The following is a 19,966-nucleotide window of genomic DNA, read 5'->3' as shown; positions in this document are numbered from 1 at the left end:
AAAACCAAGACCAAACCAATAATTTAAGATGATAGGTGGAGTATTATCGATCGTACTGTGTGCAATATGGTTGCTGTGGTTTACTACTATTGCAATTTTTTATGTTTTTATCTCCAATTGTTATTTTTTTGTCCAGTTTATCTAATCTAATCAGAGAAAGTGCTGTAAAATAATTATTAAAAACTACTTAAAGTGTGTGTGTGTGTGTGTGTGTGTGTGTGTGTGTGTGTGTGTGTGTGTGTGTGTGTGTGTGTGTGTGTGGCACTGTTTGGTTCTCTTTGCTGCAGTTTATATTAAAATGCCCCACCTTTTCTGTACCTGCTACAAAAGTAGATGTAATGCCTCATAAGGTAATTACCCCCCTGAGCTGGTGTGTTTGCAGCTGCAGGCTGCAGCAGGGCTTCCCTTCAGGTAGCTCTCCCACTCAGGTCAGTAAACACCTAATGACATTTAGAGGAAAGAGGATGAAAGAGGTGGCACTTGGTGGTAGTCAGCTGCGCACTACCTTTGTCTTATTGTGTACCGTCTGTCTTAATCTCCCAGCCACCCCTTTCACACCACAAGGAGATCATGTTATTAGATCCCCTCCCTCTGCTCATTTGTCATCCGGCAGCCCCGCTCCTCCAGAAAGGGATGGCAAGGGAAGGAAAAAAAAAAAAAAAAGAAAGAAAACGGTGCAAAAAGAGGAAGAAACCACAACATCAAATGTTCATCATTTGCTGGCTCGGAGTGTGCGTCTTCTTTTTTTTTTTCTTCCACGTTCACAAATTTAAGCTTCTCTACTGATTTTCTTTTTTGTTTGTTTCTTTCTTTTTTTGTCATGTCAACTATACCCTGCATGCACACCCAACACACATGTGCTGTACCTGCACACAATACCTCCCACCTACTCTTTCACTATCAGGAACTGCTACAAATAAAAAGTATTGCAGGTGTTCAAAGTGTACCGTCACCTCCTCAGCCACACTGCTTTAATCTTTCTGTGAGCCGACTTGTTCCCTTGCTGCTCAGGGAGGCAGTCAGCTAATTATAATAAACAAATATGCTCAGAGATGCCTATGTGAGACTCACATAGGTTAACAACTCAGCTATAAATGTTAAATGAAGCCTAAAATAGGATAGTATGGCTTACAGTTGCCATAGCGATCCCAGCAGTGACTCTTTGTGTACTTTGTAGGTTGGAAAAGTTTGAATTAATCTTAGATCCTGTCATGCACAAAAGAAACGAGTGACTGCTTTGTGTCTCAGAGGTCTTTTTGACGACTCGGTCCGGGAATTTTTTTTCCCCACTTCCAAGAGATCTGTGTTTGTCTGTGTTTACGGTCACCCTGCATGTTGAACTCTGCACTTCTGCATTAGTCACATGCGAGTTTTTCTGCCAAAAATACTCATCATACTCATGTTTCTTGCTGTCTTTGTGTCTTTTTTTTTTTTTTTCTAACAGGTGGGACCGTCAGAATGATGTGTAGGTGGAGCAGCGTTGAGCCGTATTGATGGATGTGCTAGCAGACGGCAGTCTCACATTGATTGTGAAGACTTCAGAACCGGAAAATGCAAATATTGTGGAAAATACAGGTAACTAAAGTTGAATGTTTTACTCAAAGTATGTTGTATGGATTTATGTGAAGGTGAATATTTTCTTCAGTGGAATTAAATATGTTTTTTTTTTTTTCATTTTTAATCTGAAAAAACTTTTCCAAAAAAAAAAAAAAAGATCTGAAAAGTGTAGGACCCAGCTTTTATTCATCACTCTTTACCCCATGAAATACAAACCAATACCTATTGTAGTCATGTGTCCATGTGTGATTTAATAAATCCAGCTGTTATGTGAAGACTTTAGACATTTATTTGAGAACATCAGAGGACAAATGGCATCACAAGGGCCAAGAAACACGGCAGACAGGCCAGGGAGAAAGCAGAGTTAGTTTATAAATTAGCCCGTGCTTTAGATATCTCACAGAGCACCGTTCATCCATCATCTGAAAATGGAAAGAGTTTGTCAAGACTGCAAACCTGTCCAGCCAAACTGACAGGCCAGGCCAGGAGAGTATTGTTAGAGAAGCATCCAGGAACCCTGTGGGAACTCGGCAGGATCTGCAGATATCCACGGTTCAGGTGGAAGAATCTGTCCGCAGCAGAATGATTATTCGTCTATTTCACAAGTCTTTACATAAGAGGGAAATTAAAAAAAAAAAAAAAGCAATTGTGGCAAGAAAGCTGTGAGAAGTCCCATTTGCAGTTTGCTACATAAGAGAAAGTGCTCTGACTTGATGAGACCAAAATGTTACTTTTTAGTTTGTGTGGGAAACGATATGAGCAGCACCGTAAACACGCCATCTTCACCAATAAGAATGGTGGCTGCTGTTTATGGCAGAAACTGGGAAGATGATTAGATTTGGTTGCAATAAAAACTGAGGTCAGGAATACTGTAAATCCCAAAGAAAAATCAAACAGTAAAAAGATAAAGTTAAAGATAGAACAATGTTGGGAGATGATTTGTTGGAAGCTGTGAAAGACTGACAATCATTTCCCCGTCATTTTTGCTGTAGACGCCACTCATTGTACAATCTTAACAACATACTTTAAGGGTTTGTGGTGGTAATTTTGCCAAAATGTGAAAAGTGAATGATGCATTAATTTTTCTCACACGCATGTTTTAGGAATATATTTTGGGTGAACCTGGATGTGAACCCAATGCCATCTTCCCTTGAGGCAACTGCGTGCTAACAACCAATCCAGTAATGTCTTATTTGTTTCCTTTGTTTCAGTTGTTGATCTTAAAATGGGAAATTTTCCTTTTCCTCAGAATAAGTGAGCTTGAATTAATGAAAGCTTTAAAGGGGGCAATTAGTCGTACCATGCTCAAGAAGTAGCTTTTTCTTAAATTAGTTTTTTTTCTTTAACCCTCAGTTTTAAGCTCTTTGACAAGAAATGGGGACGGAGCAACACCTGCTTTTTTCAAAGAAGAGAAGAAACATTAAATGAGGGTTTTTATGCTATTGTTAATCCTCTCTCCTCATGCGCCTTCAATTCAAAAATATCACATCGGCGTATTTTTTATAAAATGGTGCAAATGTGAAAGAAGGGATGACAACTTACGCTCCAATAAGTGGTTAATTTTGTTGCCATGGAAAAAAAAATATAGAACATCTAAATTATATAGATTATTTTGTTAATTATTCTAAAACCTCCTCTTAGGTTAAGACTTTTTTATTCCGTCATTCTCATTATGTTTCATGATTTCACAGTAGTGGTTTCTGGGGGGGGAACCCCTAAATATTTTATTCTTTTTAATCAGTTCTTAAGGTTGAAATATTCTGTTATGCTTTTTATATCCAAGATCATGTATGTCCCAGGTAATCCAACTAATTTTACTACAAAGAGGACCTGGGTAAATGCAAAAAGCTGTTTTGAAATTAGCATTTAATTTAAAAGCTTTCCAGACCAACCATGAGAAAATGTAATAACTGCCATTTGAGTTTGGCAAGAAATCACTTACATCAGTGTGGAGAAGCTTTTACCAACTATTTGCAAAAAAATGTTTTAACTCAAACACACTCTGGAGAATTTTAGCATGTTTAAGGTTATAAAACAAGACCGGATATCAATTACATCTACCTCCAAACTTTGAATTCGCTACTTAATAGCCTTGATTTTGTTTGCCATTCAGAGTTGATCTTGAACTAGATAATTGTCCTGCTTCACAATCCAAGTATACTTGAGTTTAAGCTCAGACTGATGGCTAAATATTCTCCTTCAGGTTTTGAGCAAAAGCCTCATAATTACATAATTACAACAAGTTTTCCAGGGTCAGACACAGTGCGGCAGTTTTAATAAAGACGTTGCAATGAAGTCCTGGGAAGAAGCTTCACTGCTCTTTTATATTTATTGATAATGGAAAACAAAATAAACCTTTTCAGGCTGTAACATGTAATTTTTGAATTGCTTAAATAAAGGCATCATGTGTTGCTTTTTAAGATGTTTAGCCTACTTCATGTTGTCAGGTAGGTTGTGTTTAAGTGATTTCTTGAGTCTACAGATCCAACAGTAATTAGACTTTGTGGTTGATTGTGATAGATTACAATTAATTAATGATTTTTTTTTTTAAATTTAAAAAACAGGTCAGTATTTGTCATGATATAGCCAGGTTGGTCTGGATAGCTCTCCACCCCCACCCTCCCCAATACAAGGAAATGATTTGAAAATTGCATTATGTATTTACACAAGTTATAAAATGTTTTTGATAATATAATAAAATCTGCAAGTGAACAAATATTTTTTCACGACACCTTACAATATAAAAATTAATTATCAGCATTAATTTCTGACAATGGATCCTATTAAACTGTCAGAAAGAACCAACAGATAGATGCTTTGGGATCTTGCTTGTACAGATTTCCTCATCATATCCCTGAAAATACAGTGAGATTTAAAAGCAGCAAGAACTTTGTCCATACAGAGATGAATGCTCCTTATATAATAACGTAATATTGGATTGTTTTTCCTTCAGTGTTTTTAATGTATGTAATAAAAAATAAGCAAAACAAGCAGAAACTGCATAGTGGAATCTGTCCTACAGTGTTTATTCACCTCATCAATGATGAAGGAGATGACTGCAGAGAGGGTCATTTATTTGTAGTTTAAATACTTTGAAGTAATAACTGTGTTTGTGGTGCATGCACAGAAGGTTCAGACAAGTTGAATATGCAAGTACAGCTTGAAAAAATTAGTTCTGTCTCTCCATCCAGAGTAACTTGTCATTTAGCACTTCCATAAGGGACACACTTTGGAGATCTTTTGCAGGATTAGAGGCTTGCCAGAGAATAATTGTGCATTCACTAATGGAAAATCTTTCTCCGTGCAATAAAGGATATAATCTGTTTGTGTGTTCAGATTTATTTTGTTATATTTAAAGGCACTGGACTTTCACAGCATTTTTATGGTAAAAAAAAAAAAGGTAATGAAAACGATAGAGGGGAAATAAATATTTTCATGCTCCAACAAACTTTATTGACGTAATTTTTTATCCTGATTGCTATTTTCACTGTGATATAAGCTCTTAATTTTAAAACTGTTTTGGAAATGAATTCGTGTTTGCCTGCAGCTCAGACCGTTCAGCTTACTGAACATTTGACCCACTAGAGTAGATAATTATTCTAAAATTTATTTAGCATCTTTTCTGAGACAGTTTAAGAAAACCAGATCAAACTTCATGACATTTTTGTCAGCAGTGACTGCAGTGGGTTAATTCTTCATGATATCAAACAGCATTTTTTTATTGCTATTGTTCGTGTTTCTGTAGAACTGTTAAAATCACCTTAGTTGGCTCAGAGCAGATTGAACCTGAGGGCTTTGCTCATACAAGGCGCAACAAGGTCTACCTCCAAATTCTTCAATCACTTTAAATGGGTGCTCCAAACACACATTTAGACTGATGTATAGCAAAAAATCAGATGTTCAAATATGATATAAAAAGACATTTTTTTTCCACTTTATTGCTTATATACCAGAATAAGGGAGAGATTTTCCACATGCATTTTGAGTAATAATTTCTTTAAATTCAGAGTTTAATTTAAACCAAACTCACTATGCCCAATAACAATTTAAGGAAATCTAGATGATGTCTTAATGGCTTTCTAAGCTTCAGACAGACTATTTGACAACAACTTAGTTAATTGGAAGCACACCTTTTAATTAATTTCAAGGCAACTTGCCTAAAAAATATTTAAGTCTTCTTGTGTGGCATCATGGAACATCTCAGGAAATCAGCCAAAACTTCAGGAGGAAGTCTGTTTAATTTTTAGTACAATTTACTTATTCTTGAAGGTTCCATAAAATAAAAAAAATCATATGCAAACAAAATGAGAATGTTCAGCAATTATACTGGTGAGCAATAGAGACAAATAGAACAGCTTAACCCCAGAAAAGAGCAAAAGGCTTCATAAAAATACTGTGAGAGAGAGAGAGGGAGAGAAACAAGTCCTTTACTGAAAGACGTCTTAGAGGGGAAGAAGCCATTACTCCAAAAGCAACATAAAAAGTGAGACTTTAGTAGTGGGAGATATCTTATGTGATTTGGATAAAGTTAAATTGAAGTGTTTGGGAATAATAGCTCTAGTTAGATTTGGAAGGAAAAGGAGAAAACTTGACAGCAGAGGAATACCACTCAAACTGTGACATGGGTAAAGGGTTGGCAATGTTATTACGTTTTTAACAAGAGGAAGAGCTAGCACGCTTTAGAAATAATTACTTGTTAGTAATATTGACATATCATCTTAAGACATCAGGCCTGGAAATTAAAGCTTGGGCTCAAATAGGTTTTCCAAATAATCGTCTATTCTTTGGAGTGACCATCCCAAATATTGATCTCAGTCCTGTAGAAAATGTATGTGTGAACAAGGATGCAAGGTTTTTTGTGTGCGTTCAAGCTTCATTGATTCACCAGTTTGGTCAGGAGGAACATGAAAAAAATCCCACAAACTATTATGTAAAGCTTGTGAAGGAATACCCAAATTGTTTGAAATAAGTCACACAATTTGAAACTCTATCAAATATCAAGAATCTGTCTGTAAAATGCTGAATTTGAAGAAGGTAACACAGAAATTTTCTCTAACTTATTCTGGGAAATAGAGATGATTTTGGAAATCTTAGGTAACGTAAACCAGGAAAACATTATTCTGATTGGATAGTCTCTTATCAAAGGAACATTAGTCTCTTTAATGTATAAAAATTATGCCTTTTTATACAGTATGTGTACAGTTTATGGAATGACTTGGAGGCAAACTTATATCACCTAAGAGCTTTAGAGGAAGTATACATTAAATGTAAGCTTGTGCACCCTGTTCTATTTAGGTTGCAAAATCATCCAACTTGGAAGAATAACAGCTGAAATTCATTTCAATGGCCCCAAATTAATATTTTGTTATTCATAGTGAAAGTATTTAAGCTTCTCATCAGCACAGCATTCAAGATTGGTGAACTCCCCAAATGTGTATTTCTTGTATTCCTTTATATCCAACTCCTCTCAGTGCTCCACTCTCCCAAACCTTCCCATTCAAAAAGAGTCGAGCAGTTCTGCATCAAAACCTGCAATATTTAGTTTCCAGCAGTCTATTCTGCTCTGTTGTTGTTTCCTGTCTATTTTAGAAACAGTAACTTTTTTTTCCTGCTTAAACAGCCAAGCACCTCTAGTTCTTAAATGAGATTTATCTTAGTTGTTTCACCTCTGGTCAGGCTCAGTGGGTAAAGTCCTACAAATTATCCTGAGCAACTCGCCTGCTCCTCGAGAGGCACCCAGAGGAAGAGAGAAGCAGTGAAGAAAGAGGGAGAAAAATGTGTAGTATGAGCCCAACAAAGGAGGAGAGAAAAGGTTGAAAACGGGTCTGCTGAGCAGGAATAGGCTACCTCTTTGGAAAAGGACAGCTATGAATCATGCTGCAGTTACTCACCACTTATTATGGACATTCTGTACTATCTGGGCTCATTCTCTCCACCGCCATTCACAAAATGTCATATGTAGTGGAAACATAGCACAAAAAAAAAAAAGGGTTTTCTTAGCTGACCAACCAAGCTGCATGAGTGAGCCTCCTCTCCTCTCCTCGGCTGCAGAGCTGGAGAGCAACTAGCTGTGCATTTTGTTATTGTAAAGCTTCGGTACACAAGTGATAGGAAACAGATAGAGATCTGAAAACAGTGAAATTATTGATACGCAAAGAATGGCAGTAATGGAAAAAATATTTTCCATTTGTTATTACTTTAAATGTTAGATTTAACTCACATCCCTACATTTAGACATTTAATTTTGTTTAAATGGGTTTTGCAAATAGACTTAATTAAAAAGGCATAGTTTTTTATGATTTTTTTTTTTACTTTTGCATTCAATCAGATATATTTATCTCCATGATCCAAAAGGAGAAATATGTAAAAGTCAGATGAAAGTTTCTTAATTATGATTCTGTTTGACATGCTGAGCTTAGGCATAATGTCCACTCAGTCTTCCTCTCAAATTTGAGTCCATGTGGTGATTAAGTCAATGAGGAGGAGGAAATCGAAAAAAACATCTTGTTTCCAATAAACCTAAAACACCAGCACCCAGCCCAGAGATTTAAAAGTGCTCTGTGTGGAGTCTGAAGATGTCTTGTCACAACTCCCAAAGGATGTCTTAAGTTTTCTATGCACTTTTTTTTAATTCTTTGACCCTACAAAGTCACTTCCAAGTAGATGGAAGGGAAGTCAAAATACTGATATAAAAACACAGCCACAGATGAATGATCTCTTATCAATTTGGTTCAGAAATAGATAGTAAGGCATTTGCACCTGAAGTTATGTAATTATTTTTGACTGAAGGATTATTTGATGGGACTGGTCTTTTGATTTACTCTGATCTATGGACATTAGCAGATGCTTTGTATTGACAGAGGATACCTAACTACTAAAAAAACACTGTAAAAGATAAGCTTTATGCTCACAAACAACATTTGTGGTCATTTCAGTGATCTGGCTCCTGACTTGCTGCTTTTTGAGTTTGTCCCTTTGCTTAGTTTTAAGACTGTAATTATTTCATAATCCTGGCGTAGGTGAAAGGGCTTTAGTTTCAAAGGGCTCCACATTTCCTGCACATATGATCTTTGATGAAAAAGTGCTCACTTCATCTGCTTTTTCCTGTCACAACAATGTAGCAATGCTTTCATTCAACATATTCCCAGTAAAAAGGTCAAGAAAATCCATGGTTAAATTGTTTTAAAAGATTTCTAGAAGCTATGCCATTGTCCACACATGCCAGTTCCTTCCAATTGATGAGTGTGTGGCAAAAAAGCTCTATTTGTTCTTGGAAAGAATGTTTTAAAATTACTCATTCACCTTGAAAATGACAGGAATGCTGATTCTGTTTATGTTCTATACTTTCATAATGTTTAATGTACGCGTGGCTCTAAAATAAAAATAAACGAATGAAATATGAGAGAAAAACAACCGTGGAAAAGTCTGTAAATGTGTGGCTTCTGCCACAGTAATAGATGAGGCAGGAGTTGCCAACCTGTCCCTTCTCTTGTGTCCATCACCGTGTCCCACAGCATGGCCTTGTTTGCTCATAGAGCTGGCTGGCACAGGGCAGCTCGATCGGGCTTTACCTCGGGTGGGAGAAGTCCCGAGTGTTGTACGCAGAGTGAGATAGATGCGATCCTAGGAGCCGAGGGTATGCTAACTGGTCTGGTCTGGTCTAGCCCGGGTTTGGCGGCAGTCAAACTGTCTAGCATGGCTGGGCTTGGCAGCAACAGGGATCAGAAGATCACCACCACCTGCCAGCAGTCAGGGTCCTTCCATATGCTCAGTGGTGTATGCCTCTGCCAGATTGCGTGAACTGTGTCAAATCCAGCGTCGCTTTCTATTCAAGGAGCTTCCCTCCTGATAAAACCATTGCAAAACTGCAACTGTGTCAGGATGATCTCAGAGTCTGTTAAAGCTTGTTTTATTGTCAGTGTACGCGCAGTTCACCCCGCTAGCTGGGTATTGAGTCCTGGCAGTGTTGAGCATTTTGGATGCTTATCTAGTGCGCGTTTGCCAGCTCAGATTTAGTAGTAACATTATGCTGTGTCGTATCAGCAAATACGAAGCTGCTGATCCCCTTTTGACCTCTAATGTCAAACTCGAATTTTCAGCCGCAATCATCACTGAAAGACCGTCTGTGTGTGAATATATGTGTGTGAATATATGAGTGTGTTTGTGTACCTGTCTGACTGACTGATCTGTGGCACATTCTGAACAGCTGAAGAGCTAATGGTCCAGCTGGAGACAGATGGCCTCTCGATAACACTATACCCCCAAGCCAATACTCACACTCTATCACTCTCCCGCTCCAACACACACGCACGCACACACACACACACGCTCTTGCATGAATCTATGCATGCACACACACATTGGATAGGGTACATTGTTAATCCATTACAAGCCCAGAGGAAACACATTTCTCAATATGAGTTTAATGTTTCCAAGCAATTTTCAACAATCTTTCGCAACATTAGATGGCAGCTTAGGTTTTGTGTACACAAGGTGATAAAGGAGGCTAATAATCTCTTTCCCTTTATTATTTTAGTGTAATTTCCTCTATTTTTGTGGCTAATTGAAGAGATTGTTGATAAACTTTCTGTTGCTGTTTTTGTAAAAATTCTTCCTATGTAATTTATTGCGAGAATATTTTCTAGCATTTTCATTCATTCTGTAGCTACTAAATTACTGCTACACAAAATACAAAGTGTTTACCGGATAACATTAAGTTGTCTCATGCTGTCCTGTGGAGGCCGATTGTCTGCACTGTTTCAAATTCTCTAACCTTAAATGTTAAGAAAAGAAAAAATCACTTTTAAAAATGTGAGAACATGAAGTCGGTTAAAAGATCTCAAAAAGCAGCATGTCTTGTCCTGATCTGGAGATATTCAAAAAAATTATGAAAAATAAAGTTATTAACACATACCAAACTGGAACTGGTTACAGACTAATACATAGCACTCTAGCAGGTTGAAAAACAAAAACAAACGGCAAGTGTTTGAAGGGCCTAGTCAAAGCCCAGACTTAAATCTTATTGAAATGCCGCAACGTGATCTTAAGCAAGTTGAAAACCATGTCAGTGAAGAAAAGGACCTCCACGGTGTTACCACAAACACCTGATGTCTGTCGGTGCCGCCAACCAGCTTCTCACATAGGACCAGGTGGGTTAGGATAGCTTTTTCTCTTAGTAGGATAAGTAATTTAATCATTTCAATTTGTATTTATTTATTTGAGCTATGCTGGATTAATATAAAATTAGTTTGATGATTTAAACATTGAACTACAGCAAAAAAAAGCAAAAAGAGAAGACATCTAAAACGGTCTGATATGAAGGTTCTTAGTGTGTCTCTATTGACTTTCTTACCATTTGTTTGGTCAAAGTGTGAATGTTGAATATATGTAGCACCAGCTGGTTGATCGCTGTACCTGCTGTCTGTCTTTTCTAGTCTGACATCATCATTGTGGAGCATCATTTTACCATTTCATCTCTTCCTTTGTCCCACGGAAGTAGAGCCTGAGCAGGTCACATTACACGTCAAAATGGTAGCCAGAGTGTTAGATTAAAAACTACCCAACCTCTGTCCCAACAGCATCAAACCAGCATTTGGGTTAGAGAAACAAAACAGTAGTGTTTTATGTGCTGCTGCCAGTATTAAATGTAGGAAATGATGCCTCTCCTGACTCTCCAAAGAGAACATGTGTCAGTCCCAGGCATTTTGCTCTGAGGTCATTCTGGCTCACAGATTGAAAGGAGCTGATGACAAACGCCTCGCTGTGATGCTTCTGCCACCTCTGAGAAGCTGCTGCTGTAACAGTTTTCTTACTCTGTGAGGAAAAGAGATGATGCATATTCCTCTGGAGGTTTTCCTTCATTAAAGATGACAGTAGAGCAGTCGTAAGCTCATAGCAGGAGTTTCATGTTGCACCAGTGTGTCTGCAGGCCGCAGACCCGCAGAGACCAGCTCTCCGAAATTTCATTACCTCATTAAATCACTCTCAAATCCTATCCATATTCAAAGATTTACTCATCACCAATACAGCCGTGCTGAATGCTGTTCACTAAGCAGCCTTCGCCTCGAGCATTTATCACTACCTCAATAGTGATTAGGCGCATCCAATTCTAAAATGGGGGTTGTTGCTAGTTAACCTCTGTCAGCACATTAATTGCTGTGCTGTGTTTTTCAATTTCGGAATTTCTTCCTGGCACTGTTTTAAAGAATATGTGCGAGACAGCAGCTTGGGATGGCGGTGAGGGAGGCAGGTGGAGATGATATTGGTTATACAGTCTCCAACATATGGGCCTGTCGTGTCCCATGTGTACATACCTGCCTCCGCTGCTGTCATCTAATTATGCAGAGCAAACAAAGCTATCTGCCTTCTGCTGCAAGCCTGCTTCTCTGAGTTTTGATTGTTACACGCCGATGGACGTCTCCAAATGATTTGCTTTTGTCATGAAATGCTTGTTGGAAATTCCCAAAAACAGTTTTTTGTTTTTTTTAAGATGTAGTTCTAACTTGTATTTGTGTTATTTTTAGCTGTCAATCTGTGTTATATATATATATATATATATATATATATATATATATATATATATATATATATATATATATATATATATATATATCCACTATGCTGCTGCATAAAAGCTAAGTTGACTTTGTGCCTGAATTAGAGCCGGATACCTGCATGGAGTGAATCTGGAACATGACATGAAATTGCGTAATATGTTGTTGAACTGAACTTTAATAAATTTGGTTTCAGTGTTTTCAGTTTGTGCTTCTTGGTAAAGAGACGACATGGGGTGGTGTTGTTGATGTTTGATTGTATTTTAAAAACTACCACTCATTTAATTTTGCTCTGCTTTAAAACTTGAACTATGGCACACTATTAGCTCATCATTTGGACTTCCACCGCTATTATTATGTGTTGGTAGTTCATAGGTCAATATTCAGTTCGGTGTCTTCCCAAATAAACATACAATAAATTGATATTTAAATAAATAATAAAAATATTGACAGGCAGAAAGAATTGACTGCAGCTTTAATTGAAACAGAGTTTAAATTGGTCTGTTTCATGACACAAATTTAATTGGCGAAATGACTGATGCCTTGAATGTGAAATAAAAAGTAATAGCGGTGCAACAGTACATTAATCTGACGGTATTTTGGAAATATAAAATCCATTCAACTTATTGTTTTACACTAAAATGAAAACGTTTCAGCTAATTCATTGACTCTCATTTAATTAAACAACTAATCAAAAATGACAATCTTCCTCCAAAAATCAAAAGCAATTATTTTGGTAAATAATTTTTTTATACAATAAACTTTGACTTTTTATTGTCCAACTGATTACCACAGAGTAATGTGAACAAAGATGCACAGAAAAAAGTACAACATTTAAATGTCCACCACCAGCATAACAAAATAAATCAAATAAGATTAAAAATGTTTCTTTACTTCTTTACTTAAAATAGAAAAAGCTTAAATATGCAACATGTAATGAATATTGAATAAGCTGCAACAGAAATGAAGTGAAAGGACAATGGCTCAGGTCAGTCATGAGTGCAACTCCAAATGAAAAAAAGTGTTTCTATGATCTCTTTTATCAATATTTGAGACGATACTTCCATGTAAAGTGAATTTAAATTATAGTCATAATATGTGTGTTTTATTTATGAGTTTTGTTTGATTTGTTCATTAACATTAACTACAAAATATATTTCCTCAAAAAGGGAAAAGTATAGTTTATATAGTAAGTCTCCATTTAACTAAAAAAAAAATTCTAAAAGTTTTCTCAAATAGTTACCGACTACAAAATGTTTTAGTCAGACATTTCTAACTTGACATTTAACAGCTTAAAAAAATCACAGACATTGTCTTTTTTATATATATAATTAACATATAACTTTTTCCCTTTTGAAATGCTAAATGCTAATCTACCAGTCAAGGATGCCTATGCACTAGCAGTAGTTTGGAGAAATCAGTTTTTACTTCTGTTGAATAGTATTAGAAATATGAAATGACAAATCACGGAAATGTACGCGTCAACTAAAACTACTGATGCAGCTGAATTATGGTTGATCGGTTATGATGGTATCACTATTTTTGAGAACTCAAACTGTGTTTTAAAGAGTCTGTGGTAAGTGTAGAATTATTCAGTCCTGGTTTTATGGTTTTGCAAGTCTGTGTGCTGCAGTTATTCCTGTCAATCTAAAGCAGTTCCAATCCCAAAAACTATTGAAAGGTTCTCTGATTATGTGTTTTCACATAAAGAAAGTAAGTATTCAGAAGAAGTGTTGTGATAATGAACTCTTTTCAGCTTGGAACAACACTTTCATTCAATTCAGTTCAGATCAATACAAGATTGGATGCTGTGCAGATATCAATGTCTGCTGTGCAGATATTAATGTCTGCAGCATTATAAGTCCGTGGTGTATGAATCTTTATTTTAATCATTAATGTTTATAAAATGCATACAGTGGTGTGAAAAAGAATTTGGCCCCTGACAGGTTTCTTTTGTTTTTTTCTTTTAGTCACAGTTAAATGCATCAGATCATTAAACAATTGTAATAACAGATACACAAAGAACAACTACTTAAGGTTGTCACAAAGTACATGCCCCCCTATAAAGAATTGCATACATACAAAGACGTACAAAAAAAATTAATGTAGTTAAAATTTTAATTGACACACACACAGGTCTGATTATCTTCAGACTTGTAGAAATCATATGAAAAACTCTACCTCAACATTAAGCAGAGAGATCTTAAAAAGCAAGACATCTTAGCCTTATTTAAAGAAATTTAAGGGTGAATAATAAATAACATTAGCATGTAGAAGAGAAAACCCTGAGCTGTGGAGAACCTCCCCTGAACTAGTCTTCCTTCCAAAATTAATATAAGTGCTTTGATGTTTCATCCAGGAGGTCACTAAAAAACCCAGAACAACATACAAAACACTGCAGGCCTCAAAATAACCAATTATTAGGGTTTTGAACTGATGTAGTAAAAGTCTGGACTTGAATCTTATTGATTTTTTTTTCATTTGCTAAGGTTACCTTTTTCTAATTTTAAACATTTATTTACTTGTGTGAAAATTTTGAATTTGACCCTACATGTCTTGTCTGCCACAGTTTATTAGTTTTACCACCAGGTACTCAAAATTCTGCTGAGTTTCTTCCTTCCTTTCTTTCTTTCTTTCTTTCTTGCTTGCTTGCTTTCTTTTTTGCTTTCTTGCTTTCCTTCTTTCTTTGTTTCTTTCTTTCTTCTTCTTTGTTTCTTGCTTTCTTTCTTACTGTTGTTAATGTTTCCTGTAACAGGTAACTTTTTCATATCTTGCCTATTTTTTTTCCCATTTTATTACATCAACATGCAAAGATGTCCAACTTGACATTGTTAATACCCCTTATTGAATGTGGTGCAAAAAGTTAATTAGCAATGTTTAAGAATGGCATCAAAAACTGACATTTAGAGCTCCGGGGGGTTAATTGACACTAATTACATTTGAGCAGCTGAGAAGATTTTGACTACTGCACAAAGACACTGTTCAGAATAACAGTTCAAGGGGCTGATATCCTTTTTTTTTACTTTCTCCCTACAGGGGTATGTGAGCAGAGCGGTGAACTGAGTCTGTGCAGACTCGTCGATGCTGCGCTCCCTCCTGCCTCTTCACCTCCTCCTGCTGCAGAGACACCACAGCAGGTCTTCTCAACCCACCAGAGGACCACTCCTGAATCACCACCACTTCCTCTGGCCCTTCGTGGTGACCTCTCTCTGACTCAAGCAGTGGCACATTGCCCTTCATCCAGTGATGCTCAGACTATAGGCCCCCACCTTCAACGTGCTCCCACATCACTTCCCCACCCAACTGCAGGCTCCTGGGCCCTAACAGGAGAACCACAGAAAACATCCCCTCCACTGACCATCACCCTCCCACTCCCTAATACCATGATGGAGCCCAGCGCTGTGTCTGCACTGACAGAGGAGTGTCTTCTCCAGCCTGCTCGAACCTGTCTTGGCTGCCTAATTGAAACCCGTGACGCTACAGATCGCAGTTCCATCCAGAACCCCCCAACAAACCCCAACCCCGATGTGGATCCGGGGCTCAGCGTACGGATAGGGGATGTGAGCCGAGAGGACTTCTCTGACATCAACAACATCAGCATTCAGTGTCTGAGCCACGCAGGAGAGCCAGCAAGTCACTTTGGGGAACAGCTCCTCTCTGACCAGCTGCTAAACTTTCCTCTTCCCAAAGCCCCAAGTGAAGTCAAGAGAGCGGAGGAGAATAAATCCACTGTGGACTGTGACGACCCTGAAGATGATACCACAGCTAAGAACTTGTACGAGGGCCTGCTGCTAGATAAAGTTAGTGGAGAAGAAGTCCTTCTGGCTAATGCTGGTCAGGACTGGGGCTACTTCGAGTCCTTCATCAGCGAGAGCAAGATGGAACTGCTGGATCTTTGCTCCAAGAACGAACTGTCCGTCAACCTGTTCTCTGAGGAGGATGTCGACAATTTATTTGACGACGAAGACGACGACTCAACCCTAAGCAGTGACGTCTGCTCACTTAAGATTCGCTATGAGTCTTTCCAGGACAACATGAGGGAAAAAACAAATGTGCTCCAGGAGGAGACTCAGTTCAACTTCTTCCCCAGTGTGCTGGCCAACTGTGCCAAGAAAGAGGAAGGAGCGCCAACATTGAAGAGGAGCACTGAGGAGATCCAGTCCAAAACTGATGAGCTCATACTGGAGGCGGCACAGGAAGGGAGAGGTGGGGACAGCAGTGGTCGGAGCCCACTCGATGGCTCTCAAGGCTCCCCCATGTCCGCCTCCAAAGTGAGCTACCTAATAGACTTCAATTCCACAGAGGAGTCCGGAGAGTTCAGCGATGACAGCTCCTGTACTGGCTCCTCCTCAGACACCCTGCAGGAGGGCAAGTTTAAAAAGGGTCACTCAAAGAGATTTCTCAGTCCCTCAAACCCTCTCAACTACGGCCTGCGCTCCAAAAGAAAGGTGCGATACAGTGAAGATTACTTGTACGACGTTGACTCGCTGGAGAGTGAAAAGAACGCAGAGAAAAAGGAGAAAGGTCCCACGGGTCAGAAAGAAGAGGAGGATGTGGATTGGTGCCCTAAGAAACGCCGAAAATCCTGTCGGAAAGAGCCGCCTGTGGTCATCAAGTACATCATCATCAACAGGTTCAAAGGAGAGAGACTCATGTCGGTGAAACTGGGCAAGCTGGACCCTGTGGACGGAACAGTAAGTCTAAATGCCGACACAGTAAGCAAATATGAAATACTGGCTCCTCTCAAAGATTTCTGGCAGGAGAAGCAAAGACAGAGACAGGAACAGCTTAAGCTGGCTGCCAGAGATAAACAGCAACGTGGTTTTCATCTAAACGGACGCCACCACCGGCCTTTCAGTTCCAGTCACCCCAAAAGGAAATACAAGATTGCCAACAGGCTTAAGGTTCACAGAATTCAAACTGTGGAGCAATCAGCAACAACACAGGGTTCCCCTCTCTCTGATCAGAGCCATGCAGGTGTCACTAAAGAGGACCCCACCCCCACGGCAGGAGGAATAATAACAGCCACAGGCCTCCCTGTCACATTAGACTCAAGCTCCATAACGCACACAATCACAACCAAGAGCCGCTCTCAGGAGAGGGAGGAGAGGGAAGCGAGGAGACTGGGAGGAAAAGTCAGGATAAGGAAATTCAAAAGTGAAGCCAGGCTAAGGAGCACGAAAATGAAAAAGGCAGAGGGAGAGAAGGGGAGGAGTGTGACAAATGAAACGGATGCCTGTGTCAGTGCTGCACAGATTGAGGAGCCTGCTGCTGGGTTAGAACAGGCAGCCGTTAGTTCAACTACAATCAAACCCCATTTCTCTGACAATGCCACCAACGCTCATGCATCCGAGGAGAAATTTCCCTTTGTCTCCCCCACCTGCTCTCCTGACAAAGCACCTTCCTCAGAAGAGGTGGAGACAAGTGTCCCTGTCATCCCTGGGGGCTACCTGCAGACCCTGTTAGATGCTACGGATTCTTCTGGTGGAGCAGCTATCTCTTATTTCCCCCAGCAGACCTCCAGGCAGCAGTATCCTCTGGGGCTGTCCCTGGAGGAGAAGCAGTTTTCCTCTCTGCAGCTTGCCCAGAGTTGTGTGCTCTCGCCCCCCTCTGAGTCGGAGCTCCAGCAGTCTCCTCAGAACTGCCCCAGCTTCCCCCAGATGTGGCACCCACAGCTCTGTACAAATCACAGCCAGAGCTTTGGGCCTGAGACCCCCGAGACTCCGATCTTACCCAACAACTTCCCAGCTGCTGCTGTGCCCCTGAATGACAGCTTGCGAGTGTCTGACTACAGCCAGCTGAGCCCCGAGGCTGACAGGCTGCTTTATGAGAAGAGCTACCTGACTGAGGCGGGGCTTCAGCCTGGGGCAAATCTGCAAGCATGTCAGTCTGCCTGCGCGGAGGGCCAGGTGCAATACCAAAGAGGGTCCCTGTGCACAGACAATGGTAGGCTCATCAGCTATGACTCAGTGGGCTCCCTGTCAGCCTCCTCCAGCAATTACAGCTCTCTCAGCCTCAAGTCTTGTGAACGAGAGGGTGAGGAGGAGGGCCGAGACAGCTTCTTAGCTCATTGCAGCCCTAAAGTGGTGATTCAGCAAAGTGTGGATGCCCTTACCCCTCTCAGGGAGTCCTCAGACCTGCTGGATATCTCCAACTTCACTCCTGACAAGTTCAGACACTCATCACTGTCAGAGCTTTCTCCTCCCGAGACCCCCAACCTGTCCCCCCAGGTGGTGGGGCGTGAAATGAAAATGGCAGGGAATGTTGGAGAGTACCAGGATGTTTCCGATATGACTATAGACTGCAATAGGGAGGTGAAGTGGAACTGTGAACCTATACAGCAACAGGAGCACACAACAAATGCATACACAGTGGAGGATGGCCAGTTTCCCCTGCACAACTTCAACAGTCAGGATGTCGGAAGCTTGGATAAAAAGGAGCTGGGAGAGTTTGAGGAACAGACAGGTGCAAAAAGCATAAAGTCCAAGAGGAAAGGCAGCTGCAAGCAGACAGCCACAGGGCAAAGCCCAAAGAAAAGCCGGGCTCCTAGAGCTCCCAAGTCAGAAAAGGTCAAGACTCCCAAACAGAATTCTCGGTCGACCAAAAAGATAAAGGCCATGTTGGAGGGCAAGGCAGCAAAGAATCAGGCAGGTGGCACAGGCCTAAGTGACAGTAACAGCACTGGGGACTGGCCTGGCACTGGCTGGTCAGAGAGTAACAGCCTAGTAGGGGATGACCAGAGAGAATTTGAGGAACCCTCCAATATTCTGTCCAACATTGTTTCTGGCATGGCCGAAGTCCAACGGTTCATGATGGCTTCCATCGAGCCTTTGTGGAATCCCATGTCTGAGGCCTGCATGCCCTCTGAGGCCAACAGCCTCAACCTAAAGACTCTCAAAATTTTGGCAGGAACGGAGGCTGACCTGAAAAAGAAAGGAGCCGTACTAACGGGGGCCGGCAGAGGCAGGAAGGCGGGTGGGAAGGGAGGAAAGAACCAGGCCAAATTCAACCCAGCCCACCCTCTGTTCCCTCAGCTCGCGCTGGGCTGCAACATGTTTGACAAACCCAGCTTTATCAACCCCGGGCCAGCACACAAAAAGCTCTACCGCCACAAGACCAGTGCAAAGTTCCCTCGGATTGAGACACTGAAAGGAAAGCGAGCTGAGAGAGACCCAAATAAGGACATAGCACTGATGACTTCTTTTGAAAAACTGAGGTAATATTTTGTTATCAGCTGCTGTTGTTCCCCTCCTTCTCACTCCTCCCCCCACTACCTGCTCAACCCTCCCTCCCAAACATACCTACACTGATGCTATGCCAGAGCTGCATGAGTACTTCGTTTCCCCTGACTACTCCCACTTCCTTTTAACACCCCTGAAGAGGAAATGATTATCTGCATGAAAAAACTTCTTGTACTTTGCAAACTACCTATTGAGTGATTGTGTCAAGCTTGATTGAGATTTGAAACGACCATGGCTGCAATTTTTTTCTTGCTTTTGTTGTTTCTTGCTTTGTTTGTTCTTATAGTTGTTTTTGTTTTACTTTTGTCTGAAAAAAAAAGAAAATAAGCCTTGAAAACAGTTCTGTCGCCTTTTTGAGGAACTTCGTTTTTGTATTTTCTAAGCAGAACTATCTCCCTTGAATTATAGATTTATTTTGCTTTTCCCCTAAAGATGTAGCTATATACACAAATGCATTGAGTGACATCTACGCACCCCACCCCCCTCCTCATCTGTTTTTGTATGCAGAATATGGATGTCCTGTTGTTGCTGTCCTTCATACACTGCCTGGCTCATTTCAAGAGGGGAACCTACTGTTTATGAGCCCTATTTAAGAGCGAGACATCTTGAACACAA

The 19,966-nt window shown here is 40.0% G+C and overlaps 1 protein-coding gene across 1 annotated transcript; it reads left to right on the top strand.

The window, feature by feature from the left end:
* Positions 1–889: 889 nt before the first annotated feature.
* Positions 890–19,425, top strand: nexmifb (neurite extension and migration factor b). The gene is made up of 2 exons (XM_088009657.1): positions 890–1,575; positions 15,147–19,425. The coding sequence occupies exons 1-2, from the start codon at positions 1,494–1,496 to the stop codon at positions 19,328–19,330; spliced, it is 4,266 nt and encodes a 1,421-aa protein (XP_087865783.1). The 5' UTR covers positions 890–1,493; the 3' UTR covers positions 19,331–19,425.
* Positions 19,426–19,966: the final 541 nt, after the last annotated feature.

The sequence above is a fragment of the Poecilia mexicana genome, unplaced genomic scaffold (assembly GCF_051168715.1).
Source record: "Poecilia mexicana isolate PSO_F unplaced genomic scaffold, ASM5116871v1 scaffold_10, whole genome shotgun sequence".
Classification (NCBI taxonomy): Eukaryota; Metazoa; Chordata; class Actinopteri; order Cyprinodontiformes; family Poeciliidae; genus Poecilia; species Poecilia mexicana.
This window is presented reverse-complemented; position numbering and strand designations above follow the sequence as displayed.

Excerpts from the sequence above, each read along its gene's own strand:
- nexmifb (XM_088009657.1), top strand. The coding sequence starts at position 1,494 with ATGGATGTGCTAGCAGACGGCAGTCTCACATTGATTGTGAAGACTTCA. Across the intron at positions 1,576-15,146 it reads AAATATTGTGGAAAATACAG|GGGTATGTGAGCAGAGCGGT; the intron begins GTAACTAAAGTT and ends TTCTCCCTACAG.